Here is a 26604-nt window from a genome sequence, read left to right as displayed (position 1 = left end):
TATTTAGAGGCCCACTATTAAAAAGGTGAATATGATCATAAACTCGGTCTGATGTTCCATATTTGGACATGTACTTCCTCTAAATGAGTCAGTCCTCATCTGCACTTTTTTTTCTCTCCCTAGTGTGTGTGATGTGTTGGCATGTACTGCCTTTGTCTGACAAGTCAAGCATGGGGGGTGTGGGGGGTTGGGGGGTGCTGATGCTGGGGTGCTCAGAGAAGGTGGGAGGGGGGTACGAGAGTGTGTGTGGCTCGCCGCTTTTAGAGGCACACACCCCCCGACGCGGGCTTCATTCCCGGTGCAAAACCTCCAGGCGAGCACATCCCAGCTACACTGGGGGGGCCGGCCGCCGCGCACGGATCGTGGGGAGCTACAATCGAACCGAACCGAAGCGATCCGATCATCCGATCTTCCGATCGCTCGCCGGAGCCCTTGCCGCCCCCATCGCGATGAGCTACCCGCTCGGTCTGCAGCGCTGAAGCCGCTAAGGGCGGGGGGGTTGGGGGGCGACGCACCTGCCGGCCCCTCGAGCGGACTGCACCCCACTACCGAGGCAACTTTTGCGGTCTCTTTCGGAGGAGCGAGTGCAAAGTTGGCCCTCATTCATGCGACGCTGGTGGTGGGGGGGCGAGCCAAGCATCCCGATTTTTTTGTACTCTTTGCCATTGTAAGCAGGCGACACGGCGGCTTGGGGTGATTTGTTTTCTTTCCTTTCCTATCCGATGGATATTCACTGCAAGGCGGACCCCTTCGCGGCCATGCACCGTAAGTACCACAACACCAGTTGGACTAAAATAATTGGCACCGATGTGCGTTTGAAATGAGAAGAAGTTATATGGAGCAGATCTAAAAACGTGGGGAAAAAAAATATTAGTTTCTTATGAGCGTGGCTTGTTCAGTGGGTGATTATTATTTTAGATCATTTACGGGTCGACTCCCACGTGCAACTCGATCTGATTTTATTCGGGTGAATAATTGATGCTTTTTGGGTTTGGCTCATTCGGGAAAATAAGGTGCCCTGTAATATGAGTTATTAAGGGTGGGTTCACTATTTAACAGGTAATAGCTCTGTGTGAATGATTTTTTTTCCATTAAAAAATAGGGTATTCAATTTGCTCTAATTTACAAAAATGTGTGTTCAAAAATACAAATGTTAAATTAGAGACGAGAAATATTCAATTATGGCCAGGGACTCTACCCTAAACGTGAAGTCATAAATAAACAACGTGAAGCACAAAATATTGTTTGTCTACAATAAAATAATGTAAAAAAAAAATCTCTTTTTTTTCCTTGAAAGCAATTAAGCTCTTGCTCATCACCCCACCTTATTAATAATTACTACCTGCTATTATTGCATTGGTGCACATGTTAAAATAGGGAGAAATATGTGGTCCAAATATATATTTACGGCTTTATGTAATGTTAGGCTGTCGGTGTGTACTGTTGTTGTCTCCCACGTAGGGCACGGGGGGGTGAACCAGCTCGGCGGGGTGTTCGTCAACGGAAGACCCCTCCCGGACGTGGTGCGCCAGCGCATCGTGGAGCTGGCCCACCAGGGGGTTCGACCGTGCGACATCTCACGGCAGCTGCGCGTCAGCCACGGCTGCGTCAGCAAGATTCTCGGCAGGTAGGGACCAATTCACTAAAAAATATATTGCTACGGATTTTGCATTCAAATCTATGAGGAAAATGCACTATTTGATCATATTAATAACTCGTTTGTCTTAAAATACTAAGCAAAATTAAATGTTTTGGTCACTAGATAACGAATGAAAGGTTAGGTATTCTTTTAAAAATCACAAAGTGATGGATTTAAATAGTATTGTGATTTTGCATGCAATTTGAAGAAGAGTAATGCATCTTTGCTGGGAGGAAATTAACAAAAATGCTGGTGTATTTTTATAGAGATGTTTTGGGGGGGAAATCTCCCCAAGCTGCTGTATAGGTTACTTAAAGAAATTAGCACCGCCTAATCAGTTTCTTTGTTGTGCACGTTTTTTACCACAATTTGGAAATACTCAAAATAAACCCTGCATTTTTAGTGCTTGCGTTTTCCCCAAAATACTATGTGATGGAGCTTATTATTATTATTATTTGACAGATTAAAAAAGGGTCTTTGGTTGTCTTGACTCATCTACATTTAAATAAAACTTCAATATTGGCCATAAAATGATAATTATGAGGAAATTAATTCCAAAGCCACAAACGTAACCCTTTTCTGAAAGCTTTTTTTTAAAATTTATGTTCTATATAGATGTATATATGTTTTTTATTTGTATGTTTTTACATAGATACTATGAAACTGGCAGCATCAAACCGGGTGTAATCGGAGGGTCCAAGCCCAAAGTGGCCACGCCGAAGGTAGTGGACAAAATAGCAGACTACAAGAGGCAGAACCCCACCATGTTTGCGTGGGAGATCCGCGACAGGCTGCTGGCTGAGGGCATCTGCGACAACGACACCGTGCCCAGCGTCTCGTCAATTAACCGGTGAGGGGCCATCCACACTACGCTATTTGGGCTGGAATTAAAACTATATTACAGTATTTCTATGCAAAACATTTTGCATGCAAAAAAATAATACTAATCCACCTTTACACATTAGACACATTTTTTTCCACCCTGGTGAGCGCATTAAGGGTCAAAACATTAGGAACAGTGCACATTATCCTTATAATTCTATCAGATGACGCGAGAGACAGCATTTTTGGAGTATGCCATTTATAACGTGTCATCAGTTCAACACATATATTTTTTTTCAAAAATTATACGCATATACTGGAGCAATCAAAGCGTTGGGGAACGAGAAGAGATCAATATTCGGGTGACCACATCCCTTTTGGCACCATAAAGCAGGCCAATTGTTTTTCTGAGCATGCGTGTGGTGACACGAGGGGGCGGGGCTACCATTGCAGGCCTGTCTGGAAGATTTAAAAGAAGAAGCCAGGCTTGGCAAGATTGTCGTAAAATAAAATAACATGTAGCCTCTTTTTATGGGGGTGCATCAGGGCTTCTTTTGGAAAACAGAAACAAGCCCAAGATCATAAAACCCAGTTTTATGAAGGTATTCATTTGAAAATGTGTTCATCTAAAATACATGGGCTCTTTAATCTATTGCAAAAATATTAAGGGATTTTCTACTAATTGTATGGTCTTTTGTGGAAACAAAAGGAGGGTCAAAATATTAAGAACAGGTCTCAGTCATTCACAATTACAAACATAACACTAAATATTAAATGAGAACAGACCACTATTAATTGAATAGAATTGTTTCTTACATACGATGTCTTATACGCCCCAACAAGGGGAAACATCTAATATTATCTTTTGAAATATACAAATTGTGTATTTTAACCTAACGTCTGGGACTACAAAGTATGCAAGTTTCCAAATATGTTCATCACGATTATTCACTGCAAATATATCTACTATATTACTACAATATTTTCCTGAAACACACACACACACACACCCGCACACATCCCTGGTGGTGAACTTTGCTTAAGACGCACTGTTCCATAGAGGCATTACATTTTAATGAGCTGATGGGCGAGAGTGTGGACACACACACACATACACACACACTCTTTTGAATAAGAAAGGGCTGAAGAAAATTCATTTCATGCTCCGTGCTCGCTTAAAAAGACGAGCGACTCACGTGCATGTGCGATAAATCCAAAATGTATGTATTAATGTCGTTAAAAAAAAGACCCTTTACTACACCTTTTCAATTCCAATTAAATGCTTCTATTTGGAGCCGCTCTTTTGTTCATGTAATAAATTGAATAGAGGAGAATTTTAATTCCATCAGACGCTTTCAATTTTAATCAGGGCGCTAGGTAAGTGGTGGAATTTATTTGCAAGTACCTCTAGGTTAACATTATTTCTCTATGTAAAATACAGTAGTGTTAGTTTTCGAGCTTAGTGGTTTTTGAACTTTTTCGGAAAACAAATAAAAAATTATACACCTTGAACAAAGAGTCAAATTGTATTGGTACAATCTTCAAGTATAAAGACAATCCAAATGAGAAAGAAAAGTTTAACATATGAAAACAGCAAGCCCCCCACCACCCATTGACTCCGGACTGCAACTAAGCTGTTTTTCCACTCAAGCACTTCCAATTGTTCCCCGAAAAGTCTCCAAAATTCTTAAACAACTTTGCCCTACCCAGCCAACAAAATACTAGACAAATGATCAAAATACCAAAACCTATTTGGGTCTGAATTCAATCATAGTGATTTACAGACAATGACTATAATGGTTCATTCAGGGGCAATAGAAATTCTCACCCTAAAATTGCCTCGGTCGCCAAACAAAGTGAGCGACAAAAACAAAAACGAAAAAAAAAAACCTGATAAGTTGTTTGAGCCTTCACAAATGATGGTGACAGGCCTTTCTCCCCGGGGCTGCGGCTTAGATGGATCAAATCTAACTTGAGCTAGCGCAGAAGAAGTTCAATAAGGAACTATTGCTTTCCTGTCACTTGTAATATAAAGCTCCTCATTTGCATCTCTTTGCCCACGTGGCCTAATCCTGGACCTTTCCGATCAATACGTCCTAGTAGTCCATGCTGGGAAGAAGGGGGTGTTGGTCCTTTAAAGGTCTGAACAGGTCTCAACCCTAGGATTGGAGAATGGGGCCTTTGCCAGTGAAGGCCGGGTAATGGTAGGGATGGCGTAAAAGGGAGTCTAGTCCTGTTCACATTTTGTTTCTGCGATATAAAAAGACATCTGAATGCAATTGTGTCCTAAATTGAAAAATCTCATTTTCACGGTTCATTATTGTACTTTTGGCAAGGTTTACAAAACTGCAAAGATGTATTGAAATGAGGAAAGTAAAGATGAAAAAAAGAGAATAGTCAAAGAAGCCACAATGCAGGAATAACAAAACGTTGCCTCAAGAAGGCATCATATCTCAATTTTGAAACTGTGAGAAACATCTGCTTCAAGTATGCCAGTAAACAGCTGATCAGATAATTTGATCATTTTAGCCTCATCATCTAGACTTCCATGATAATACTATTTTTACAAGTCCTGGTGACACAACCGGTTAGTTTTATGGCATATTTCTGTCGGTCACCTTAACATGCAACAGTCGATGCAGAAAAAAAAAACACTGACAAAGAATGAAAAGGTTTTCAGTTTAAGAAAAGTTTTATTGAGGTTCACATTGTTTCACAGCACACCTGTTTTATGGGACAAACAGTTGTTTGCTACAAAGTAACTGTGAATCAATACATTACGCATATACATACTCGAGTTCGCTATTATTCAAAATATAATTGCTAGCAATTAAACTGGATCCAAAAAAGATTTGATACACGTGGCCATTATCATCCTTTCGAATTGGTTTATTTCTTCTATGCCATGTTTATCACTTTGCTCCAGCCTTTCTCCTGTGTGATGTTGAATGCCATATTCAAATCATGAAGTTTCCATCCCCGTCAAGTAACTTCTACCCTCAATTTATTTTCCAGGATCATCCGAACTAAAGTGCAGCAGCCCTTCCATCCATCGCCCGATGGCACATCCCTGTCGACACCAGGCCATACCATAGGTAGGTAACCTAAGCTCACAGCATCGCATTTACTGTCATCATTATCACTATCAGCGACATCCACAGGAGATGGAAATGGACTCGCAGCAGGTCCTGATGAGTTTTTCCTTTTTACTTTCAGTGCCAAACACAGTGTCGCCACCAGTAACCAGCGCCTCCAACGACCCAGCGGGGTCCTATTCCATTAATGGCATTCTGGGCATTCCACGATCCAACGGTGAAAAGAGGAAAAGAGACGAAGGTAGGACGTGTTTATTGAAAAAAAAAAAACTGTCTTCACACATGGATGTTTAAGCCTTTAAAATGTCTGAAAAGTTACCCCTTTGGACTACACTTGTGTCTATAACTGTATGCCTCTGGCTGGAGATTCAGCAATTTTTCCAAAATACATTGGTGCACCCTTAGGGATACAAAAGGGAATGTCACTGGGGTGATATCCTCAAAGATTCTGCTTTTATACCCTTGAATTTTCAAGCAAGCCATTCATCTTGAAAACCATACTGCTACTGCAGATCCAGCAGATTATCCCTATGGGGTAAACATAGGGTCGTTTTGATTTACTTCTACTGTAACACTAGGTATGACATTTTGCCATCAAGTTCTGGTATGGCATTTTGCCATCAAGTTCTGGTATGACATTTTGCCATCAAGTTCTGGTATGACATTTTGCCATCAAGTTCTGGTATGACATTTTGCCATCAAGTTCTGGTATGGCATTTTGCCATCAAGTTCTGGTATGGCATTTTGCCATCAAGTTCTGGTATGGCATTTTGCCATCAAGTTCTGGTATGGCATTTTGCCATCAAGTTCTGGTCTTGATTTATTGGTCCGAGAAACAGTCTAGTTGAGTAATTATCCAAATGTGCAATCGGAAATTACATCTTGCTGGACCCTCTGTTCCAGTGGAAAAAAGGGAACCTTAAAGATTCTATTTGAAGCCTTGATAATTCACATTACAAAAATGGTCCTAAAACCCATCCAGTAACATGAACACCGACTAACTACCCCTACATTTGAGCCGATTGGAGGTACAGAAATTGACTCCTCCTCTAGCTTTATTTCTACTAGTGCAGGATTGGCTAATGCCTCGGAAAAGCCAAAAAAAAAGGTGAGCATCATTCTTTATGCGCTCTGCTGAAGTTGCAACTTTGGCTCTAAAAGGCGCCACCGTTCCAGCCGATGACCCTTAATAAAACACCTGAACTCAGCTACACTGCTGTGTCAATCCGCCGAGGAGTCTTTTTGATTTGAAGGCACGACCTCCAGTGTTGTCTCCTGCAATTAATCTTTATGGAAGTGATTAAAGGGCTTTAGATAATTACATGTCAAGATGATGTAGCCGACCACCCAGGTCAGTCAAGAAAGCCGCTATAGCTTTGTTTTTTTCTCCCTTGCACGCCTGCCACAAAAGTGCCTTGCACGCCCGGCCCGGGGCTTTTTATAGATTATTGGTTCTGTAAGCAATAGGTTTCCTTAACGTCGCTACATGCATGAGCACTTGATGAGAATCGCTAAGGGGGTTCAATGGTCTTGAGAGGAGCGGTTCAAAATGATGCCGAGAGCCTTATTTCCGGAACGAGAGCTAATCGGAGCGCGCCGGTCGTTGACATAGCGTCGTCTTTGTTCTGGCGTTGGCGGAGTATCGAGGAGGCGATTGATGTTTTTATGTGCGTGTGTCGGGGTGGGGGTGGGCAAGGCAGGGATGACTAATGACCTGTCAGAGGTAGATTTCCTGGCAGAGTTATAAAAGCCAGCATGACGTGGGCACGGCAAATGACATAATCAAGGGGAGAGATGCAGTGGAGATGGCATAATGCGAGCGTCTGGTGTTTTTTCCGGGGTTCATTTGGAGCCGTCGCAGGACCCCTCGTATTCAGCGTAATGTCGCGGATGATGGAAGGTGCATATTTTCATGCAGATTGCTACTGAAGGGCACAACGATATTAAAGGGCAAAGAGAGTGAGATGCTGTGTGGAGAAAGAGTTGAGCTGTTTAGGAGAGGTCCTCCTGGTGCTTTTGTGGGCCCTGATTGATTCGCCTAATGCGATGTTTTTTTGTGTGGGTCGTCATTGCCTCCGTTTGGTAGATCTCCACTGGGTCCCATAATAGCGGACAGTTCCGTACCCTTGGACAGGGTTCTTTGCCTGGTGAAGATGGAGGTAGACACTCGGCTTTCCAATGACTGAGGACTTGTTATGAAGTTGAGGGGAAATGATGAATGCTTTGGAAATACATGGTCCTTTTGTTTTTTTTAGTAAGCAGCGCCACATTTCTCCGCGGTTCAATGTGTTGACGAATGAATTGGCATCTTGTTGTTTTGGAGATGGAAACACAAGCCTGGTTGCGTTTGCTGGTCGTATAATTTACAAGAAACATTTTACGAAAGCAGATTGTTCGTTTCGGTAGAAATATCTGAATTATCATAAAAATAAACCAGTAAATATTGCCCACAAAACCATGGCAGGAGAAGCAAGTCTGTTGTGTTGTTACACAACAGAGCATTTCATATTAAATGGCATGTTGTGGTGTTCTAAAGACCTTATTTTATAGAACAATGAGTAAAATATAGTACTAACTAATTTAATTAAATCATAACACTGGCAGCAGATATACCAAGCCTACTTTGTCAAAGAAAAATGACAAGGGAAAAAGGATTATGAAAATATTGTAGTAAAAAAATGGGGAAAATTAGTAAGCAGTACTGAAAAGGAAAACAGAAAAGGCAGAAATTTCAGCATGATAGCCATGTTTGCAAAGTGATAACTTGAAAAAACGTGAAAATGAACTTTTTTTCCAAGTGTAATGTCCTTAACCAAACAGTACAGCATGATTATTTTGAAGCAAATTGTCACGAAATGCCGCTGGTTGCTCGCCACCATGTCAGCTAATGCCTCTGCGCGGCCTCGTTTGAAACACCATCATATTGTGCACCGCTCGCTAGGCTGTACTCCACCGCCAGTAAACGCCGCGACCGCATTTCCTCGCAGCGAGGCCTCATTTAACTCGGTAAGCCGCGTGATGATTATGGCGAAAGCAGTCATTATCAAGGCTCGGGAGAAAGAAAAAAAAAAAGAAAGAAAGAAAGAAACACACAGAGGGATGAGCGGCAAAGGAGGGGGCGGTCGAGTATTTGTTCCCGTGGCGCTCGGCCAAGTAAGTTTCCCAGTCAGCAGTGCCCTTAAAAAGAAAGGGTCCCAAATTACGACGGCCATGTCGAGATAATACGCTGTGACACGCGTTTATGTACACTGGGGCTGGGCCAGAGGAGCTTCAGGGACACAGGTGTCATAAGAGCCATTATCGGCAGCCATTGTGCTGCGGCAAATTAAAAGTAGCATGTTACACTTGGCAGCCATTGTCGGAGGGGGCCGATGATGGCTCCTTGGGTGACCGCGGCCGTCCACGCGCTCTCCCGAAGTGACATGTATTAGAATGTACACCGCGGCAGAGAAAAGCTATTACCGCACACATTAACATCAATGTGCACCCCCCACTTACTGAGTTCCGTAAAGACTGAGGAGCTGCTTTCTGAAATATTTCAAGAAGCAGAGAAGTCTACCTATCTTAAGAATTTTTTATATATATATATATATATATATATATATATATATATATATATATATATATATATATATATATATATATATATATATATATATATATATATATATTCGCCCCAAAACACAAGTGGTGCCGATAACATTAATCTATTTTGATGGCATAGAAGCATAGAAATGTCATGTCATGTTCAAGTGAAATCGCATGTTGATCTTTTAATATTTAAAAGTACTAAATAGCTTAATGTAGTCATTTATAGGACAAGAAATACTTATAGTTAACATATATTCCTATATTTTTGTCCCTCAAACATTAGTGCCATACGTCTCACTTAGAAAAAATGCAGCAACATACTTTGTACAGTAGTACACTATACAGATGCATTACTTTATGTTATGGTATTTATCTAAAAACACAGACCAAACAAAAAACACTAAATTGAAAAATTGCGACTCATTTGATGAATTCTTTTTTTTAAATTAAACTATTTGATATTTATATACGGAATATTTTATTAAATTTCCTAGTTAAATCAACACTAGTCTTTAAATTTAATTATCTATTTTCATCTTTTCATCATAGTATTTTTCTTGCAATATTACAATTTAGCTCTTATAAAACTTCTGACTATTGAATTAAAACTGCAACTTTCACACGTGTAAACGACTGCAAAGTAACTTCCAGGCCAACAAACTCCTGTCAGCCACGCTTCGGCTTCTTAAATGAGTGATTTATGATCAAAATAGGGCAATAAATTTAACAAAACGATCATCCCATATTTCAATAAGTCAGCAGGCGAGTGGATGAATGAGATTCCTCGTCAGCATGCAGCGATATTCATTATTCCTCATCTGGGAGCGTCATGAGGTGCCGTGAGGAGGATGAGCGATGGAATGGAGCTGCTACTGAAAACTATTCTGTTGCCGAGGCCTTATGGAAATATTACAAATTAAATTGCAAATCAAAACACTTTTGGGGGGCCAGAAATGAGCAAGAAAAGTATCAAGTTAGGGGTTCTGATCCATGTCTGCTTTGTTATCTACCATTTATTCACATTATTTGATGTGAAGGAAAAAACGTTTTTCATTTTGTATGTTTGAACTGACATTTCTATTGAAGGTTTTTTTTTAATGAGGCACTTTGGGAAGTATGGTGTGATTTTAATAAGGTAAATTACTATTTACTTATTCTCTATGCATCTTTTCAGTTAGTAAGTGTATTTTTCTAAGCAAACTGCCATCAAAAACTATTTTGGCTTATGAAAAATGTCTTCTCAATTTTTATGTCCTGTCTAATCCATTCATTATAAATGTCCAAACGTTCATTGATGCGGAACAAAGAGATTCTGTATTTCATCCATGTTTACATCATCATCAAAAGAATCAATTAGGGTGGGGAAAAACTAACAAAAAGTCGACGCATTTAGTCTAATTTGATGCAAATGTGTTTGGATTTTTCTACTGAGGAAATGACTGTGTCGGGGGAAGGCGAGTCTATGCATGTTGACATGTTATTTAAACAAGGAAGTGGACTGTGAGGATCAGACTGTTCACCTGAGGGCAGGGGTTTTGACCTTAAGGTGGCATTTTATCGTGGAAACACTTTTACTTTGAAAGGGCTTCACTACAATGTGGGGAATTAAGCGACTATCTCAGTCTGCATCTCGTTTCTAGGTTTTTTTTAAAATACTTTTGGTGGAACAGCCCACTCAGCCCAGACCTCCTGCCGGGGGTCGTGACCGTCAGGTGGCGTACCCGCAGAGTGGCGTCTGCTGGCTGGGGGCGGTTATCAGATCTGGTGGGGGGTGGCTCCCTCACTAATATGGACGGATGTCAACTTGAATAGAAGACACTGACGCCATGATCGATAAACAGACTTTAGGTCAGAATACGTATTCATTAAGTCTTTCCAACGCGTGTAAAAAAATGGCTAAACAAGAAGAATCACCTCTTCTACTGTCACAACAGTGCAATTGGGGATTGGGATCGTGGGAGGGAAGATGTCGTGAATTCTGAGGAGCGTGGGAAGTGCGTCCCATAGTGGCAAACATGAGGGGAGGTTATTGATTTAGCAAGGTATTGGAAACAAAGGAACTAATGACACTGAACATCTTGATAGGAGAAACAAAGGCTAATAAACACCCTCTTCTATTCACATTTGTCTCCAGACGTTCAAAATGACTATTTACTGGAAAAACGAACTTAACAACCCTGGTTCTTTATGGTAAATGGTTCAGCTATCAAGGTCTTAAATCAGCCGTTAAGGACATTGCAAAAAAAATGATGGAGGTAACAATATTACAACAGAAAAATTAGCCATTTTTTACCAAGTGTTTTGGAAATTCAAGTCTACGCTAAACTAAGATAGCTTGCTGGAAGTCTAATATTGCGTCCAACCACAAAACTCAACAGGCAACAAAAAAATGCGACTCATTTACTAGTTCCTAAAAAATGTTTGTAAAAACGACATTACTATAAAGTCAAGCCCAAAATTTCAACAAATCCAGACAACAATGAATCTGCGAATCAACTGTAAATCTGCAGAGAGAGTTCGCCTATATAGTACATACTATAAAATGGATCATGTGGCTAATTGGGTTCTTTTTAGGGAGTAAAAAAAGAATACACAAGGACGTTAATTTTCCCCAACTATCAGCACATTTGGTTCACCCTCTATTCGCCGTAAAGAACCTCTAGTAATAAGCCTCCCGAATGGTAATAGCACACTGACATGATTGATCAAGCGAATTCCGTTAGGAGGGAGCAAAAAGGTGGGATTAAGTGGAGTATTATGGGCGCAATGAGTTGAGGCAGGATGTTCATTTCGAGTCCATTTCAGCTCCCTCTTGCCAGCAGATCAGACAATCAATAGAGCGCTTGCATATCATACATCACCCTTCTCTCACCGTAGGGGAGAACATAATCTACCACAAATTTAGAACAACGGGTTTGTAAAGGAGGCCGCCGCGCTTTCTAGTTAGCAAAGACCGAGAATATCAGGGCTGTAAAGTGAGGTTTTTTTTTCCAAGTACAGTACTTTACTTCCTCAAATAATGGACAAATTGGCAATTAATGGGAAGTCGGGTCGGGTAGTGAGCCCTGATAACCCTCCCAGTCAATATGGATTGGACATCTATTGCCATCGATGGGTAACCAATGAGCAAACGATTATTCATGCATCGTCATAGTCGGATTGGGTCTCTCCACAATGTTGCGTACATGTTTATAATATATGTGATTTAATACCCCTAGCTAACACAATTGAATTATTGTACAAATGGTACCTTATTGTTTTAATGTTGTGCAATTAGGTGATTTCACCAATTATTTTTGAATTACTGGTTTGAATTTCAAATGTGGTGTTGTTGCCAACTTGGTGACTTGTTGGACTTTGGTAACAATGAAAATGAAATGAAAGACATACGCGAGATCATTTTCACATTGTTTTGAACGTACATCGTTTACCAAGCGACACAAAGCAAAGGATTGACCACAAGTGATTTTCTTTCAATTCGCAAATGTTTTTCTGGAGCTGCCCTGCCTTACGGAAGAGAAAACTTGACCAATGTCATTTACTTGCTCTCTTTAAATTAGCCTACCTCGATTAACATGGGAAGTTTAAGAAACACTCATAAATAGATGTGCCCTGTCACTGTATAAGCAAACAACAATATACTGACAAAAGTGGCAAGGATTAGTTTTCTTACCGGGGCCAGCGTGTCGACTGTCGCTTTCTTTCCTTGTAGATGGTTCAGATGGTTCTGGTCCAAACAGTGATTCTCAGGGTAGTGTGGAGAGTTTACGGAAACACCTAAGGGCGGATGCCTTCACCCAGCAGCAGCTGGAAGCCCTGGACAGGGTTTTTGAACGCCCATCGTATCCAGACGTCTTTCCTACATCGGAGCACGTGAAACCAGAACAGGTTAGTCGAACTGTTTTTTTTGTTTTTATTTTTTCTTCATTGAGTTGAACACAAAATAACACATCGGTCCTTCGTACCCAGAGGCTAATTAAAGCTGGCTGAGATGGCTGCCGCAAAGAAACGGCGACAGGAGGGAATCGCCGAGGAAACTCCTACGCGCTATTGATTTTGCGATGAAAAACACATTCCTCGTACGGCTTATAATTGAGAATAACAGTACGGCAACGTGAAATTAATCAACAGCCTGCCTCTGGCCTTAATTTGCCGGCCTCGTGTGACACGGGGAATTAAGTATGATTTGCTACAAAAAGCCTTACTACTAGGCTGTTGCTTTTCGTTAATGAGTAACGGGCCTAATCATAACCCAACATTTGTTCATATTAATACATGATGGTTCTCATAACATAAAAATGAGTATTTGGGTACACAGAAAAAGGAGGGAAAAAAAACTAGCTAAAAAGCAAGGGATTAAATAACTTTGGATAATGAGACAATATTCTAAAGTTATGTTAGGATTGGAAACCACAGTTTTATGATCACAATGGAATACAATACAATTGGAATGGCCAGACAAAAAATGTTACAACGCAAGAAACTATATTAATATAATACAAGGAGAAACATCAGTATAATTTAAGTATAAAAGTAGTAATTTTCTGATTGGGTCCTAAGATTTGTACAACATTTACACCTATTTGAACATAGTGTAATTCAATCATTTCCTAAGGTTAATGTTAATATGTGACACACTGTCAAAAAAAAAAATTATTGAATGAAATCAGTCAAAAGATAATCAAATTTGAAGCAAAAATTGATAAAGCGTAATGCAAGTAGTGCAAGCATAAAAACAGGAGACAAATATTATTCTAAAAGTATAATAATCAGGCAATTGACTAATCTGTCTGTGTAACAATATAACTAAAACTCTATATCCAGCTAAAACAAGGACCTCTACGCCACTTCTCAAACTGTATTAAAACGGATAACCTTTATTTACATTCATTTAAACTACTAAACAACAAGGGACTATCTCATTTTGGTGACAAACTCCAATTCTGCGCCATAAAAAGCAAAAGCAGTGGCCTAATTGAGTTCATTTTAATTTCTCTCCGATCAGGCCGAATTAGGCAGGTGATAAATCAGGCCTCACCTCCACAAGAGGGCCTAATTTGCAGCTAATTACAAAACTGATTTCTACTGGAAGATCAATACCAAAACCAATTGGAAATGACTTGCAATCACAAAGAGCGTCGGGGAGAGTATTAAAAGGCAAGGCATGAAAAGAGAGAAGGGGGGTGCTTTGACTTAAAAAAGGAACCGTCCAGAAAAATCACTTTTAATTTAATGCCATATTAATCAGAACATTTTCCCTTTCATGGGGGCCTCTCCCTTTTTTTTTTAAAAAAAACTCTCTTCCTGTTCAAAATTTGGCCCTATTAGCCAAGTGTCTGGGTGCTGTAGCGACGCATTAAAAAGCCATTCTGGGGATGCGGCTCTCAATGGATGGAGCCCTCCCACACTTCTGCCTGCCATGTGGTCATCCTTTTCACAGCCGAGGCCTCCTATCTGCATGAGAAAACGTCTGCCGAATAGAGCGAAACATCCGACCTTGTGCCAGCGAACAGTTGTAGCAGACAATTAGAGTTTATCGGAGATAGAACCAGACAAGAGTGGGGTCACAGGCATAGAAACACACACACACACTCACACACACTGGCCCTCATGGGATAAGGGCCCGCAGAGACCCACGATCCCTAAACGCACACAAAGCTTCGGACTATCATTGTCTTGCTCCGGAAGTCTCGTTTCATTATAGATAAAAACTTGCTAACAGCTGCCATAGAGACAAAGAAGATAGTCATTAAAGATCTTAATGTAAACTGAACTCATTTATTTGTGTTTCTTCCATTTTAATGGAAGGATTTAAATGAAAAGTGTAGAAAACAATACATTTAGATTTTTAGAGTTGCATGATGAGGCAATGTTTTTAAAAATGAAAGAGTTTACTTTTGAAGATAAACCATTTATTATTCAGGCTCTTTTTCAATTTTGCTTGAAATCTACATAGGAATGTAGATGTTTCAACCCATCGGAAAAAAATGGTGGGAGGCTATTGCTATCGTTTGTGCCCTTAGGGTCCAAACTTTCTTAATCTAGCGCTTAACTTTCTACTCTACTTGCTGGTCATTTGACAAACTTAAGCGTGACCCGAGCGTTAAAAACATAACCAAACGCCGGCCACATGGCGTGGGTGCAACAAAGCGGATCTTCTCAAGACGAAGAGCGGCCAGCACAAAAGGCCAGCTGACGCCTCTGCTTCCCATGCAAATCCCGCAAAATGCCACTTCCTCTCAGACAATACCCCACATACATTCCCGATATGCTTCGATTGCAGCCTCGCTACACACAATGCTCTCACACAAACGTATACTGAAGCCGGCGCGCGCATCAAGGTATTGTGCGGTTGCGTAACCGCCCCGTTGTCTGTTCCCCTCAGGCTAATGAGTACGCGCTGCCTGGCCTGAATTCCAGCCTGGACGAAGTCAAGCCCAGTTTGTCGTCCAACGCCAACCCGGAGCTGGGCCCCAGCGTGTCGCAAAGCTACCCTGTAGGTAAGATCAACGCCCTGCGTCCACGCTGTACGGGAATGTGTGTACATTAAAACCTAAAAACAACAAGTCAAGTGTGAAGGCTTTTTTAACGAGGTCTCGCCGCTCAGAGTTTTAGCATCTGTCGTCCCAGCGTCGTTTTGCTGAGCGGACAGCTCGGAAATTGGGGCATGGTGACAAGGTCCTTTGGGTGTCACTAGATCAGATTCATCAGCGTGGGGAGCGACTGCTGGTTGGCTGCCCCTGTGATTTGTTCACTTTGTCACCTGGGGATGGGGGGATGAGGGTGCCGGCGGGTGGGGGCGGCTTACGCGTCTTGGAACACGAGTAATGCGTCTCGGTAAATACGCTCTGGCACCTCGACCGCCTCGCTCTAACACCGTGATCATTTACTTCACACTGCTGTGTCGCCCTACAAACAGCCTCCCACCACCACATCGCCACGGCACCCCCCCTTCTCCATCTTGTGGCCTACCTCTCTGCTTGTCACAGTTAATGATTGCCTCCCTAATTGAAATATTGTTTTGCCGTCACTTGCTGCTATAACCAATATGACTGGTTGTTGAGCTTACTCCAAGTTTTCACAGAGTATTTTTAGTGTCTTCCTGATCCAATACAAAGCATCTGCCTTGATAGTTTTGGAATGTCAGACAGTATCGGAGATTGGGGGGGTTGGTCCAGTATTCACTAGTGTTTGTCTGGTACAATTTTTTCCCACCTGATCCTGAATCAATCTTAATGCAATTCAATGCACTGATACAAAGCCCTTTGAAAAAAATATACTAATTAAGTTTTAACTCTGTTTGGTTACTACTTGTCACATTGCAACTGGTACCGTGTTTCGGTACCGACCTCAACACTTCTACTGTCATTCGATATTCGATATTTGTCAGAACTCGCCAATACATATGCCTGAATTTTAGTGCCATATAACGATACATACTGGTACTAGTATCGGTATAACACATTTGCTTTCAGCACCTTTGTGGTTTTTGGCTGCTGTAAATCAAACCATAGGTCAGAAATGTCCAAACAAACCCGCTCTTAAGTGTACTGTAACTGTTGAAGTTTAACTATTTAGGATTCATATAACGGTTTAATTCATTTGTTTTCAAAACCTGGTTGGCATAACAAGGTTCTGGCAACCCAATTCATTTGGTGAACCAAATAAAAAAACATACATAATACTGGCTGCATTATCATTATTGGTATAAAAAATGAAGGTATCGGATCAGTATCAGGAAAATTGGATCTAAAATCAAAAATTGGGCCATCCTTTATGCTATTGCCATAATAAGACCCAACACAGGAGATGTATGACAATATCCCCACGTCACAAATTTAACAGTGAATTTACGACTATATCAACTAGCCTTTTCAATGTTGGTCAATTTTTTGCCAAAAAAATGCCATCACACACACAATTTTAGCTTTGAGCTCATTCCCAAAACAAAGTAATAAGATGAACTAAGACAATTTGTGTTTTAGTGTAGGATTTCTGTGATTCCTGGCAGTGGAGTGAACATTTAGAGGTCAACGTAATGAAGCTCCTGTTGTGCCAAATATTAAGAATGTCTCCAATGATTTTGTGTTAGTCACGAGAGAAATACCCTTGCAGGAAAATTCCACGCCAAAAAAAAAGTAACAAAATGATGTGCAATATTTGGGCTGGTCTCCAATACGGAATTAATTGCGCATTAAAAAGAGGAAGAAAGTATTTCACATCCATCCTCGGTATGCCATCCCGATGAAAGTCATTGATCACGTTGATGTTGTCTGTGGAATTTGCATATTCTATTAGACTTGATTCATGAAGTCACGGCCAGAGTTTGGGATTGTGACGGCACTGATAGAAATCTTTTGTGTCCTCTGCTTATCCTATTAGGCGCTTGAAAGCAGCAGGCTCCACTAAGAAAGGATTTAAGGGCATTGTGCAAACCATCGAAATTCAGAGGCGAGATCTCTCTCTCTTTTTCCTGCACATTAATGTGAATTACCTGCTAAATAGTCCCCCTTTACCCCTAAAAGGCTCCATGAATATGTGGCTAGGATAATTGCATATTGTCAGTAATTTCTATTGTTGATATGGGAAGTCATTTTATTTGATGAATCCCATCTGAAGTGCTCCGTCTTCTGCTTAAAATTCAAATGGGCTCCATCAGTCAATAACTTTTTGGGTGGGGGTATTTTCAACGAGTCAATGGCGAGATGGCTTCGATAGGGCCAATTGTCCACTCGTTCTTTTGAAAGTTCTTGAGCGGAGCTGTTTTTCTTCTCGTCAATCAATGGGACTTTGGCACATTTCCGCTAATAAACTGACAAACAGAATGTGATATTCCCTGCTGAGCTTGCTAATAGAGGCCTTTAAAAGGGCCTTTCAAGCACGTGTCAACGAAACAAATTGCTCTTTAATGCAAAAGGAGGAAAAGATTGCTCAAACAAACAGCGTCATATCCAGTTTCTGCAATGGCTTTCCTTAAGAGATAAAATATTTCATATTACGAGATTTAATTGTGACTTTTTTTTTAAATTGAAAATACCACCACCTACATGACTGGAGCCTTACATTTTTACCACTAAGCGTCTCTAATCTACTGAACGTTGTCATTGCCTGACTGTCAAAGCCTTCTCATGTCTAAAAAAAAAAGTTGTTCGACTAAACACAGCGTCCTGTTGGTACACGGTCGATTGGTCGCCCGGAAGGTTATTGATAATTACCATTTAAATCGTTGCTCAAATTCCCTAAATACAAACTGCGAATTACTATTTAGTCATACTTAATGCCCCAGTAATTATTAGGCTAAAGAAAAGCTCCAAATTTCCCGGACTTTTATTGTTTTTTGTTGGAGAACTTGTTAAGACCCTGACTGACGTACCTTCTTAAAAGGGACAATGCATGTACATACAAACTCTTATACACACTCACGTCGGCTCAGTGAAACTGCTCATGGCCATTGTTGGCTTTTATTGACGCGTAGACCGTGTTGTTTTACCTTGTTTTGTCGCTGGTCTTTTGGTCGCCCGTTGTCGCGGTCGGGGCGACCAAAAGACCGGGCGACCAATCGACTGCACACGCACCTGTTGGTCTGCTGTGCTAATCGATTTTGAAGTATCTTAAGTGTCCGTGCACCATCTGAGATGAATTATGACTCCGCCATCAGAAAAGCAAAGTAACCTTTGCATGCACGCTCGATAATGAGCGACTTTCAGCCGGCGTTTGGGGATTTAAAGCAATTTGGCTCGCCAAACATTCTTTACTCCCTTGTAATTAATTAGGATGCTGGGATCCCCCCTCCTCCACTTTTTTTTGGCTTGTGAACGCCTCAAAGATGGAGGTCAAAGATTTGCGGTTGTTGCGGCGAACATGAAGGTGTCCCTGTCATGCTAGACTGCATCGAGCTAAAGAGGCAGTCGCTAATGGCCTCGCGCCTGTGCCAAATGAAGATGAAGTTTTGTTGCTACGCTTGTTGTTGTCATCATCACAAAACTTTCCGGGATTGTTTCGTCTTTGCCAAAGCAGAGGCTTAAACTTGTGGTGAATAGGGAGACACTGTCCAGTGTGTGCAGCAGTTTTAAGGTTACAATTTGGTTAGCCAATCAGCCAAGACGAGATCTGCAGTCATGTTTTTCAGAAATAACTGACCCAATTTTTTTTATGTAGTTGACAGTAAAGGCTATTTTTGTTTGGTTTTTTGACAATGCCAGATGCAATTTACTATTCAGTGTCTTGCCCAAGGAAATTGCAGTTGGGGAGTATAATTGTCCACCACGCGCTACAACTAGAAAGAAAGAATTATGAATGTATGTTTGTGAATGATGGGTTGCATTTGACGGCAATACAGTCAACAGTTGCATTCAACAATATAAAAAAAGTCCATCCTTTCCAGTAAATTTTCCACTGAGGAAACAAAAACCAGAGTTATCTTGAGTGACAAGACTCTTTTACCAAACCTCCTTGATGAACATAATCAAAAACTAAAGAAGTATTGACTTCCTCTTTTCAAACTTCAAACAAGAATCAAATTTGCCAATGAGGGGTTAACCAAGGAACGCCGTATTGACGTCCTGATCAAACTCTGGATCGGTTCCTTGGTTAGCATGGATCTGGCACCAGTTCCTAAACCTTGACCCATATCGGTCCCTGAGCTGTTATTTTACTTGAGAACATTTGCCTTTTAAAAGTATGTTATCTGCTGCATGTTAATCTGCAACCATCATATTAGGACATGGTTGTAGTTAACAAAATTTCTCAAACACACACACACAGGGCTTCACTGCTGGAGAACCAAAACAATCCACTCACAAAACTCAGGACTCCCACAGTTTCTTTCGACTTGGGCGCACTGGCTTGCGGTAAACTCATTCTTTTTGTAGGCCTCGCATTTTAATGCAACTTCAAAAGACGAGCATTTTAAATAAGCTGTTTTGTTTTCACTATTTTTTTTCCTCCATCATTTTGTTTGCTTGCTTGCACCAAAAATCTGTTTGTTTGTGCTTTTGTTTTCTCAGTACTTGAGGTTGAATTTACATAAACATGATCAGTGGCCTCCCAGAATAATGTTTGGAAATCCCTGACTGAATAGTAGAAGGACATTTTCTTTAAGTATACTAAACCAGATAAACTGCAATGTAATGGCAATTTTTGAAGCCCAAGTATAGTTAGTTACAAGCAAAACTCCAACTATGTCTTCTCTGTAAAAGGAGCAGTAGTCTCTCATTTTGAGGTAAGAAACATACCTATACATATGATTGTAATAGTACATTTAACGAATGGTATCTTGTTGGTTTCAAATGTTCTAAATGTCAACGCTTCGTAGCGAAACAACGCTTTTTTTGTGGCATCTTGTCCTCATTAAAGTTCCATCGGGAGAGCCGTTTTTTTCCTCCTTGTTCCCCCTTTTGAGCCCTTGCCACCACAATATAGCGGGGCCACTGGTCCACAATGGCGCCTGTGCCGATTGAGGTTACGTGCCGCGCTCCAAAAAACATCCCCGCGGGCCAGCGAGGACGACCCGAACCGTCACTCCCAATTACGTGGCTGAATATGTGCAGACGTGCTGGTGGCGCTCTGCAGAGGGGGCCCGTGGGCTCAGTCCCCCTGAAGGCCATGTCGGAACAACGCTGAATCAGCAAAGAGCGCAACATGATCACAAGTACAAAACGGAAAGCGTTATACGTTACGCCGCTACAATTGGGGTTTAATATTGAGGATATTTGCTTAATAATCAATTAAGAATGTCTAATTACATTTGGTGTGTACACAGCAGTGAAATGCGCATTATGCTTGTTTATTTTTGCATTTGCATTTGATTGTTATGAACTATTTTGGAACACTTTTTAGCTAGACTTTAAATTCAGCATGCTTCATGATGTTATAAAATGAGGAAATGTATTTGCATTATCAATATTAATGATACGTGTTACAAGTGGAGCCAGGGGGGTTCACTTTTACAGCTTTAACACCAAAGAACGACTTTTTGCAATTGTATGAATTTACACTAATACACTACAAAAATTGTAATGAATGAAGACTAAATTTGTCTGAGAAAAAAAATAAGAATTATGAAAACGCACCATGAAACGGGAAGATGCAATCAAAAATTTGTTTTAGGACCCCCGCAGTACCATGTTTTAGCCATTTACGCTGCATTTTTTCTGCATGAAATAAATTTACTTTTTTGCATTTGTATTGATTTATACTACTATTATGCCAAAAGTCAAATCAATACTTATTTTGTGATGGAAAAACAAAACAAAAATATTCTTATTTCCATGAAAACCTGCTGAATTCTATATGCATTTCAAACGAAAAGTAAAGCACAATTGTGGCTTCATAAAAATAAAAAAATATGCCAGTTCTTTTCATTTGTTGCTATGCAAGTAGGGTGGCAATGGAAAAGGTGCATTACATTTAATTATTTTACCAAGCAAAGTCATATTGATACAGTACTGACAAACCTTGAAAAACAATTCAACAAAGTACATCTTTTGTCTGTTCAGGTCGAGATATGGCCAACACAACCTTACCCGGATACCCCCCTCATATTCCCCCTACGGGCCAGGGCAGCTACCCAACATCCACACTTGCTGGAATGGTCCCTGGTAAGCATCGACTGCCAAGTTAACTTTTACAGTTTTAGCAATACTCCATTTAAAAGTGTGCTTACATAACTACACTAATGTTGCTATTAGTTATGGCAATTGTTAGGTGGATTAACATTGAGCTAGTGGATTTACGCAGATTTAAAAATGTCCTAAATTGAATTTCCAGGACTTTTCATGAGTGAAAATTCCTAAAGACAGATACACCTTTAACTTCCTCTAAGTTTCTTGATGTTCCAGTCTGTTCACTCTGCACACAAGAACGAGATTTAGTGGCAGGCGCCAAACACTGTTAAAAGCAAAGCCATTTCTCACGGCGTCTTATAAATTACAGCCTTTATTGTCTCGTAAAGGAAGCAAAGGTGTCGAAATGTCGCCGCCACTGCGTTAGCCGGCGCTTCCCCTTCTCCCGTGAAATTCTCTGACAAAAACACTCAAAGCCAGATTGATGGAGCGGAATCCAAAATGTATGCATGAAGCATTTTATTAATAACGCTCGCCAGTTACTAGTAGACCGGCTCAGAATTAAAAATGGGGGAAGAAGAATGGGTAGATATCCATAAATAGGTTACGGAAAAGGCGGCCTCAGTGTCACCTCCTGTATTGTTCACTATTGCATAACTTAAGCCAAATGAAAAAGAAATAAATTACGTGCCTGAACGGTCACACGTCGATGACTATCGTTTTTCCCTTCTCTCCGTTAACGCCATGAGAAATGGCGGAAGGCGTATGAAAAAAAGGATTTTTTTCCCCCTCAAGGTATTGAAATGCTAATTGATTTGTTGTCTTGTTTTGCAGGGAGTGAGTTTTCGGGGAACCCCTACAGTCATCCACAGTACACCACCTACAATGAAGCTTGGCGATTCAGCAACCCGGCGTTACTAAGTGAGTGATTACTATATTACATTTACGTTCATTTGCTGCCAATCAAGGCAAGATATGTCCAATTCTTGCCTTGCAGAATTATTATTATTATTTTTTAAACTTTCACCGTCAATAATAGCCAATGAGTTAAGCATATATGCTTCCAATTTCTACTCAGTGGCTCATTAACATTTATATATATATATATATATATATCTTTTAATGAATTCAACTCTGTTTATTATCACTAAAAGGTGTTTAAAAAATATGTCTATCACACACAATAGAGCTAAGCATAATTGTGACCAATTTTACAAATTGTCTTATTTTTAGTATTATCTGCAAAAAAAAAAATCATCAAAATATGCTTTTTGAAGGAAAAGGTTGTCAAAAAATGGTTTTGCACGTCTATTTCCATCAATAAGTTCATCACAAATGTCACCAATTTCTACTATTTGGCTAAAGTTTACTAGAAATGTGACAAAACATGTATTTTTTTTGTGTGTATTATTACAAATATACCAAAAATGTTGATCATAAATGTACCTCAACAAAAGTCTGAAGTTACAACAAAAAAAGAAGTGTGTTACTGATGGTTTCAAATGGTCCATTCTTCTGTTAACTTTCAGGTTCCCCTTATTATTATAGTGCCGCGTCGAGAGGCTCGGTCCCACCCACTGCTGCCGCTGCCTATGACCGCCACTAGTTACCATGGAAACCAAATCAACCTGCAGGATCGCCGCCTCAGCCTCCATATTTGAGCACAATGAGGACAGCAAGCTCACACAACAAAAAACACCTTTTGGGCCACGTTTGGGAAGGTTATTCAGATGTACCCCCACCCTCTATTTGAACTCCCTGAACAGTAGAGGCTTGTGGAAATTGGAGGGAGAAAAAGCAACTAAAATCAGCCATTGTGGATCAATATTGTACATTCCTTTGCTTGGCAGCTCTCAGCGGGCACTGTTCGGGGCTTAAAAATGTAGCAGCGGCCTTTTATTTTCCTATTTTTTTCCCTCTATTAACTCAAGCCGGCTGCGTTTTTATCCATCCCTTCAGCATGGCGGATGACGCGAGATGATTTGGACACTGTGAAACACAATCAAGATATTAAAAAGGAAAAAAAAAAGTACAGTGTGTCGCCATGGAAGCAAGTGGATATATTCCTAATGATATTTTGTGTTGGTTTGTTTTGGTTTTTTTTATTTTATCCCCCCAATCATTCTTAAGGACGAAAAATGTTGTGTCAGGATATGAAAGGCAACGTTTTATGTCATTTTTTTTGTTTTTGTTGTTGTTAATTTTGCACTATTTTTGGAGGTTTGCAACACTGGAGCATTGGTAAATATGCAGGAATCCTTTATGCATATGTGCTTTGGGTTCGGCACTTAAAAGCGACGCATCTTGACAACGTGCACTACTGCTGGATGTTTTGGATTTTAGTTGATCAAGTCTTTGGCATTAGATGATCCATTTTGCTCGGGACGATTCCCCCAAATAAGAATATAATTTGAAGTTGATTTTTAAAACATTAGTACTGTTGGCCATGGATTCCAAAGCAAATCTTGGCCTTAAAAATGTAAAAGAAAAATGCTTCAAAGTCATCCTATTTCCAGCTTCTTTTTTTTTGACTGAATGTAATTTACATTTGCCAAAGACTTTTTGTTGTTTATTTACAGCCCACCTATCACTGAGATCAGTGTTATTATTATTATTTTTATTATGATTATCATTATTACTGTTTTCACAAATATTAATATTATTAGGGACAAGCCACATGCTTCAGGAGGAAGTCTAAATGTATAAATTCTATGCAGTGCAGATGCTCCTCATATGCATAAACTGTTAATGGTACAGTGGGTGGAGTTTATTTAATGTTCATTTGTAGGAGCGTGTGTGTGTGTGTGTGTGTGTGTGTGTCAGTCTGTGTGTGCGTGTGACACAACATTTCATGTAAATACAGTAAGAACTGTCTTTCATGTTCATGGGTATTATCTTATTGATTAATGCTGGTCACACTTGTATAATAATAAAAAAAGTGTCTGAAATCTTTTACCAAAACATGCTCTTTTTTAGTTTATTTTTTAAATATTCTGTTTTTAGAGCATTAAATAAATATTTAGCCTGTAATTTCCATTTATTCTGTTGTTATAAGTCATACTTCGTAATAATCCTAGATAAATCTCAATATTAAGGGATAGAAATTGAACTATTAGGAGGTTAAGATTATGAGATTAAAGTCATTTTGTTGCTTATTTTTAAGTAAACTGGAAGCTCTTTGGTTTTCCAGGCTTCAACTTTTGTCTCTGTGAGCACATTACTTTTTGCGTTATATTGGGAGAAAAAGTCAAAAATTAAAATAAGGTTTTAAAAAAAAACATTGCATTGATTATTTTAACATTAGTTGAACTGAAAGCTGATATAAAAGATTTTGGAATACTTTGGTGGGGATTATTTAATTCCTGTTAATAAAACTTTGATGAAAACAACTTTATAATGTTAATATAGGTGACATAGTTTTAAATTAGAAGATTTTCAGCTAGTGATTTGCCTTGAGATTTTTTCAATGCAACAAGTGTGCCGCAGGTCAAAAAAGGTTGGGAAACACTGGTTTTGTGTTCAAAACACTGTCCATTGGTTGCTCCTTTTAACATTACAACAGTAAATTGCAGACAGGATTCATATTTTCTGGATTCAAAGTATTAATGCGTTTAAAAAAAATGCATTTATAGAAATGTCTCCTGCTAACGAGCCTGTTTAGAGACAAATGAAGCGACTTCTCAGGTGTAACCGCCATCACGTGCCTCACAGGCGGGAGCCGCGGAATGTTTTCTCCGATTTGGATCAGCGAGCAGCGCATAAAGTGTTTAACCTCTCTCTCTCACGCCGCTTTGTAAAGTTGAATTAATTTTTCTCCCTCTCTCGTCGCCTCGGAATTCAATTTGCGCTTAAGTTGCAGCCGCTAGATTTATGCGTGAAATCCCTCCTCAACCAACACCTCTTTGCCCCGCTCTCTCTCTCTCTGGGAGCTTATTTTCACTCTTTTCTCCTGGCCGTAATCCCTCCGCCTGGTATGACTTAGTTACCTTGTTATTGATTTACAGCCAGCGGACAGCGTCTCGATTAGTTGTGTGCAATTGGCGAAGGATTTGGGCGTGCGATAAAAAGACCTGGGTACATATGACAGCACGCCGGGCCCGCTTAATGGGACGTTTACCGTGTTTTCAGAAAACCCACGTACAGTAGGAGTCCGTTTCAAAGCCACACATGTAGTAAAGCTCAATGAGTCTTTCCTAATTCCCACCTATGCCTTGGTTACTGTTGCTAGGGACGTAAAACTTTCGGTAACAAATGGAATAAACATTTTGAATGTGGTCTACAGTATCATGGAAAATACACCTTGCACAAAGTAAGTTACTTTCTCTAATGAGAATAACTAAATGCTACTTACATGAAGCACACAATTGTTGAAATTAGTGTGTCAACAGCGTGGACAGTTTGCATTAAGATTACTTGCAAAACCTGGTACACGGTCGATTGGTCGCCGGTCTTTTGGTCGCCGATCTTTTGGTCGCCCGGAAGGTTATTGATAATTACCATTTAAATCATTGCTCAAATTCCCTAAATACAAACTGCGAATTACTATTTAGTCATATTTAATGCCCTAGTAATTATTAGGCTAAAGAAAAGCTCCAAATTTCCCGGACTTTTATTGTTTTTTGTTGGAGAACTTGTTAAGACCCTGACTGACGTAGCTTCTTAAAGGGACAACGCATGTACATGCAAACTCTTATACACTCACGTCAGCTCAGTGAAACTGCTCATGGCCATTGTTGGCTTTTATTGATGCGGAGACCGTGTTGTTTTACCTTGTTTTGTCGCCGGTCTTTTGGTCGCCCGTTGTCGTAGTCGGGGCGACCAAAAGACCGGCGACCAATCGACCGCACACGCCCTTGGTTACTGTTGCTAGGGACGTAAAGCTTTCGGTAACAAA

The 26604-nt window shown here is 40.2% G+C and overlaps 2 protein-coding genes across 3 annotated transcripts in view; one reads left to right on the top strand and one right to left on the bottom strand.

The window, feature by feature from the left end:
• The window catches only part of fbxl15 (F-box and leucine-rich repeat protein 15), a 76590-nt gene that overhangs the window by 26919 nt on the left and 23067 nt on the right, over positions 1-26604 (bottom strand). Inside the window, exon 6 of the transcript XR_013306200.1 lies at positions 12821-13006. The gene's annotated coding sequence lies outside the window, so the exon portion shown is untranslated. The remainder of the gene's footprint in view (positions 1-12820; positions 13007-26604) is intronic.
• On the top strand, positions 314-24652 carry LOC144093053 (paired box protein Pax-2a-like). 2 transcript variants are annotated; one of them, XM_077626311.1, is made up of 10 exons: positions 314-765; positions 1462-1627; positions 2292-2489; positions 5477-5556; positions 5678-5797; positions 12860-13035; positions 15533-15647; positions 21645-21746; positions 22545-22631; positions 23259-24652. In XM_077626311.1, the coding sequence occupies exons 1-10, from the start codon at positions 723-725 to the stop codon at positions 23369-23371; spliced, it is 1200 nt and encodes a 399-aa protein (XP_077482437.1). In that variant the 5' UTR covers positions 314-722; the 3' UTR covers positions 23372-24652. The 2 variants fall into 2 exon arrangements, with proteins under 2 accessions (XP_077482437.1, XP_077482438.1); XM_077626312.1 differs by having other exon boundaries at positions 23240-24652.

The sequence above is a fragment of the Stigmatopora argus genome, chromosome 18 (genome assembly GCF_051989625.1).
Source record: "Stigmatopora argus isolate UIUO_Sarg chromosome 18, RoL_Sarg_1.0, whole genome shotgun sequence".
Lineage (NCBI taxonomy): Eukaryota > Metazoa > Chordata > Actinopteri > Syngnathiformes > Syngnathidae > Stigmatopora > Stigmatopora argus.
This window is presented reverse-complemented; position numbering and strand designations above follow the sequence as displayed.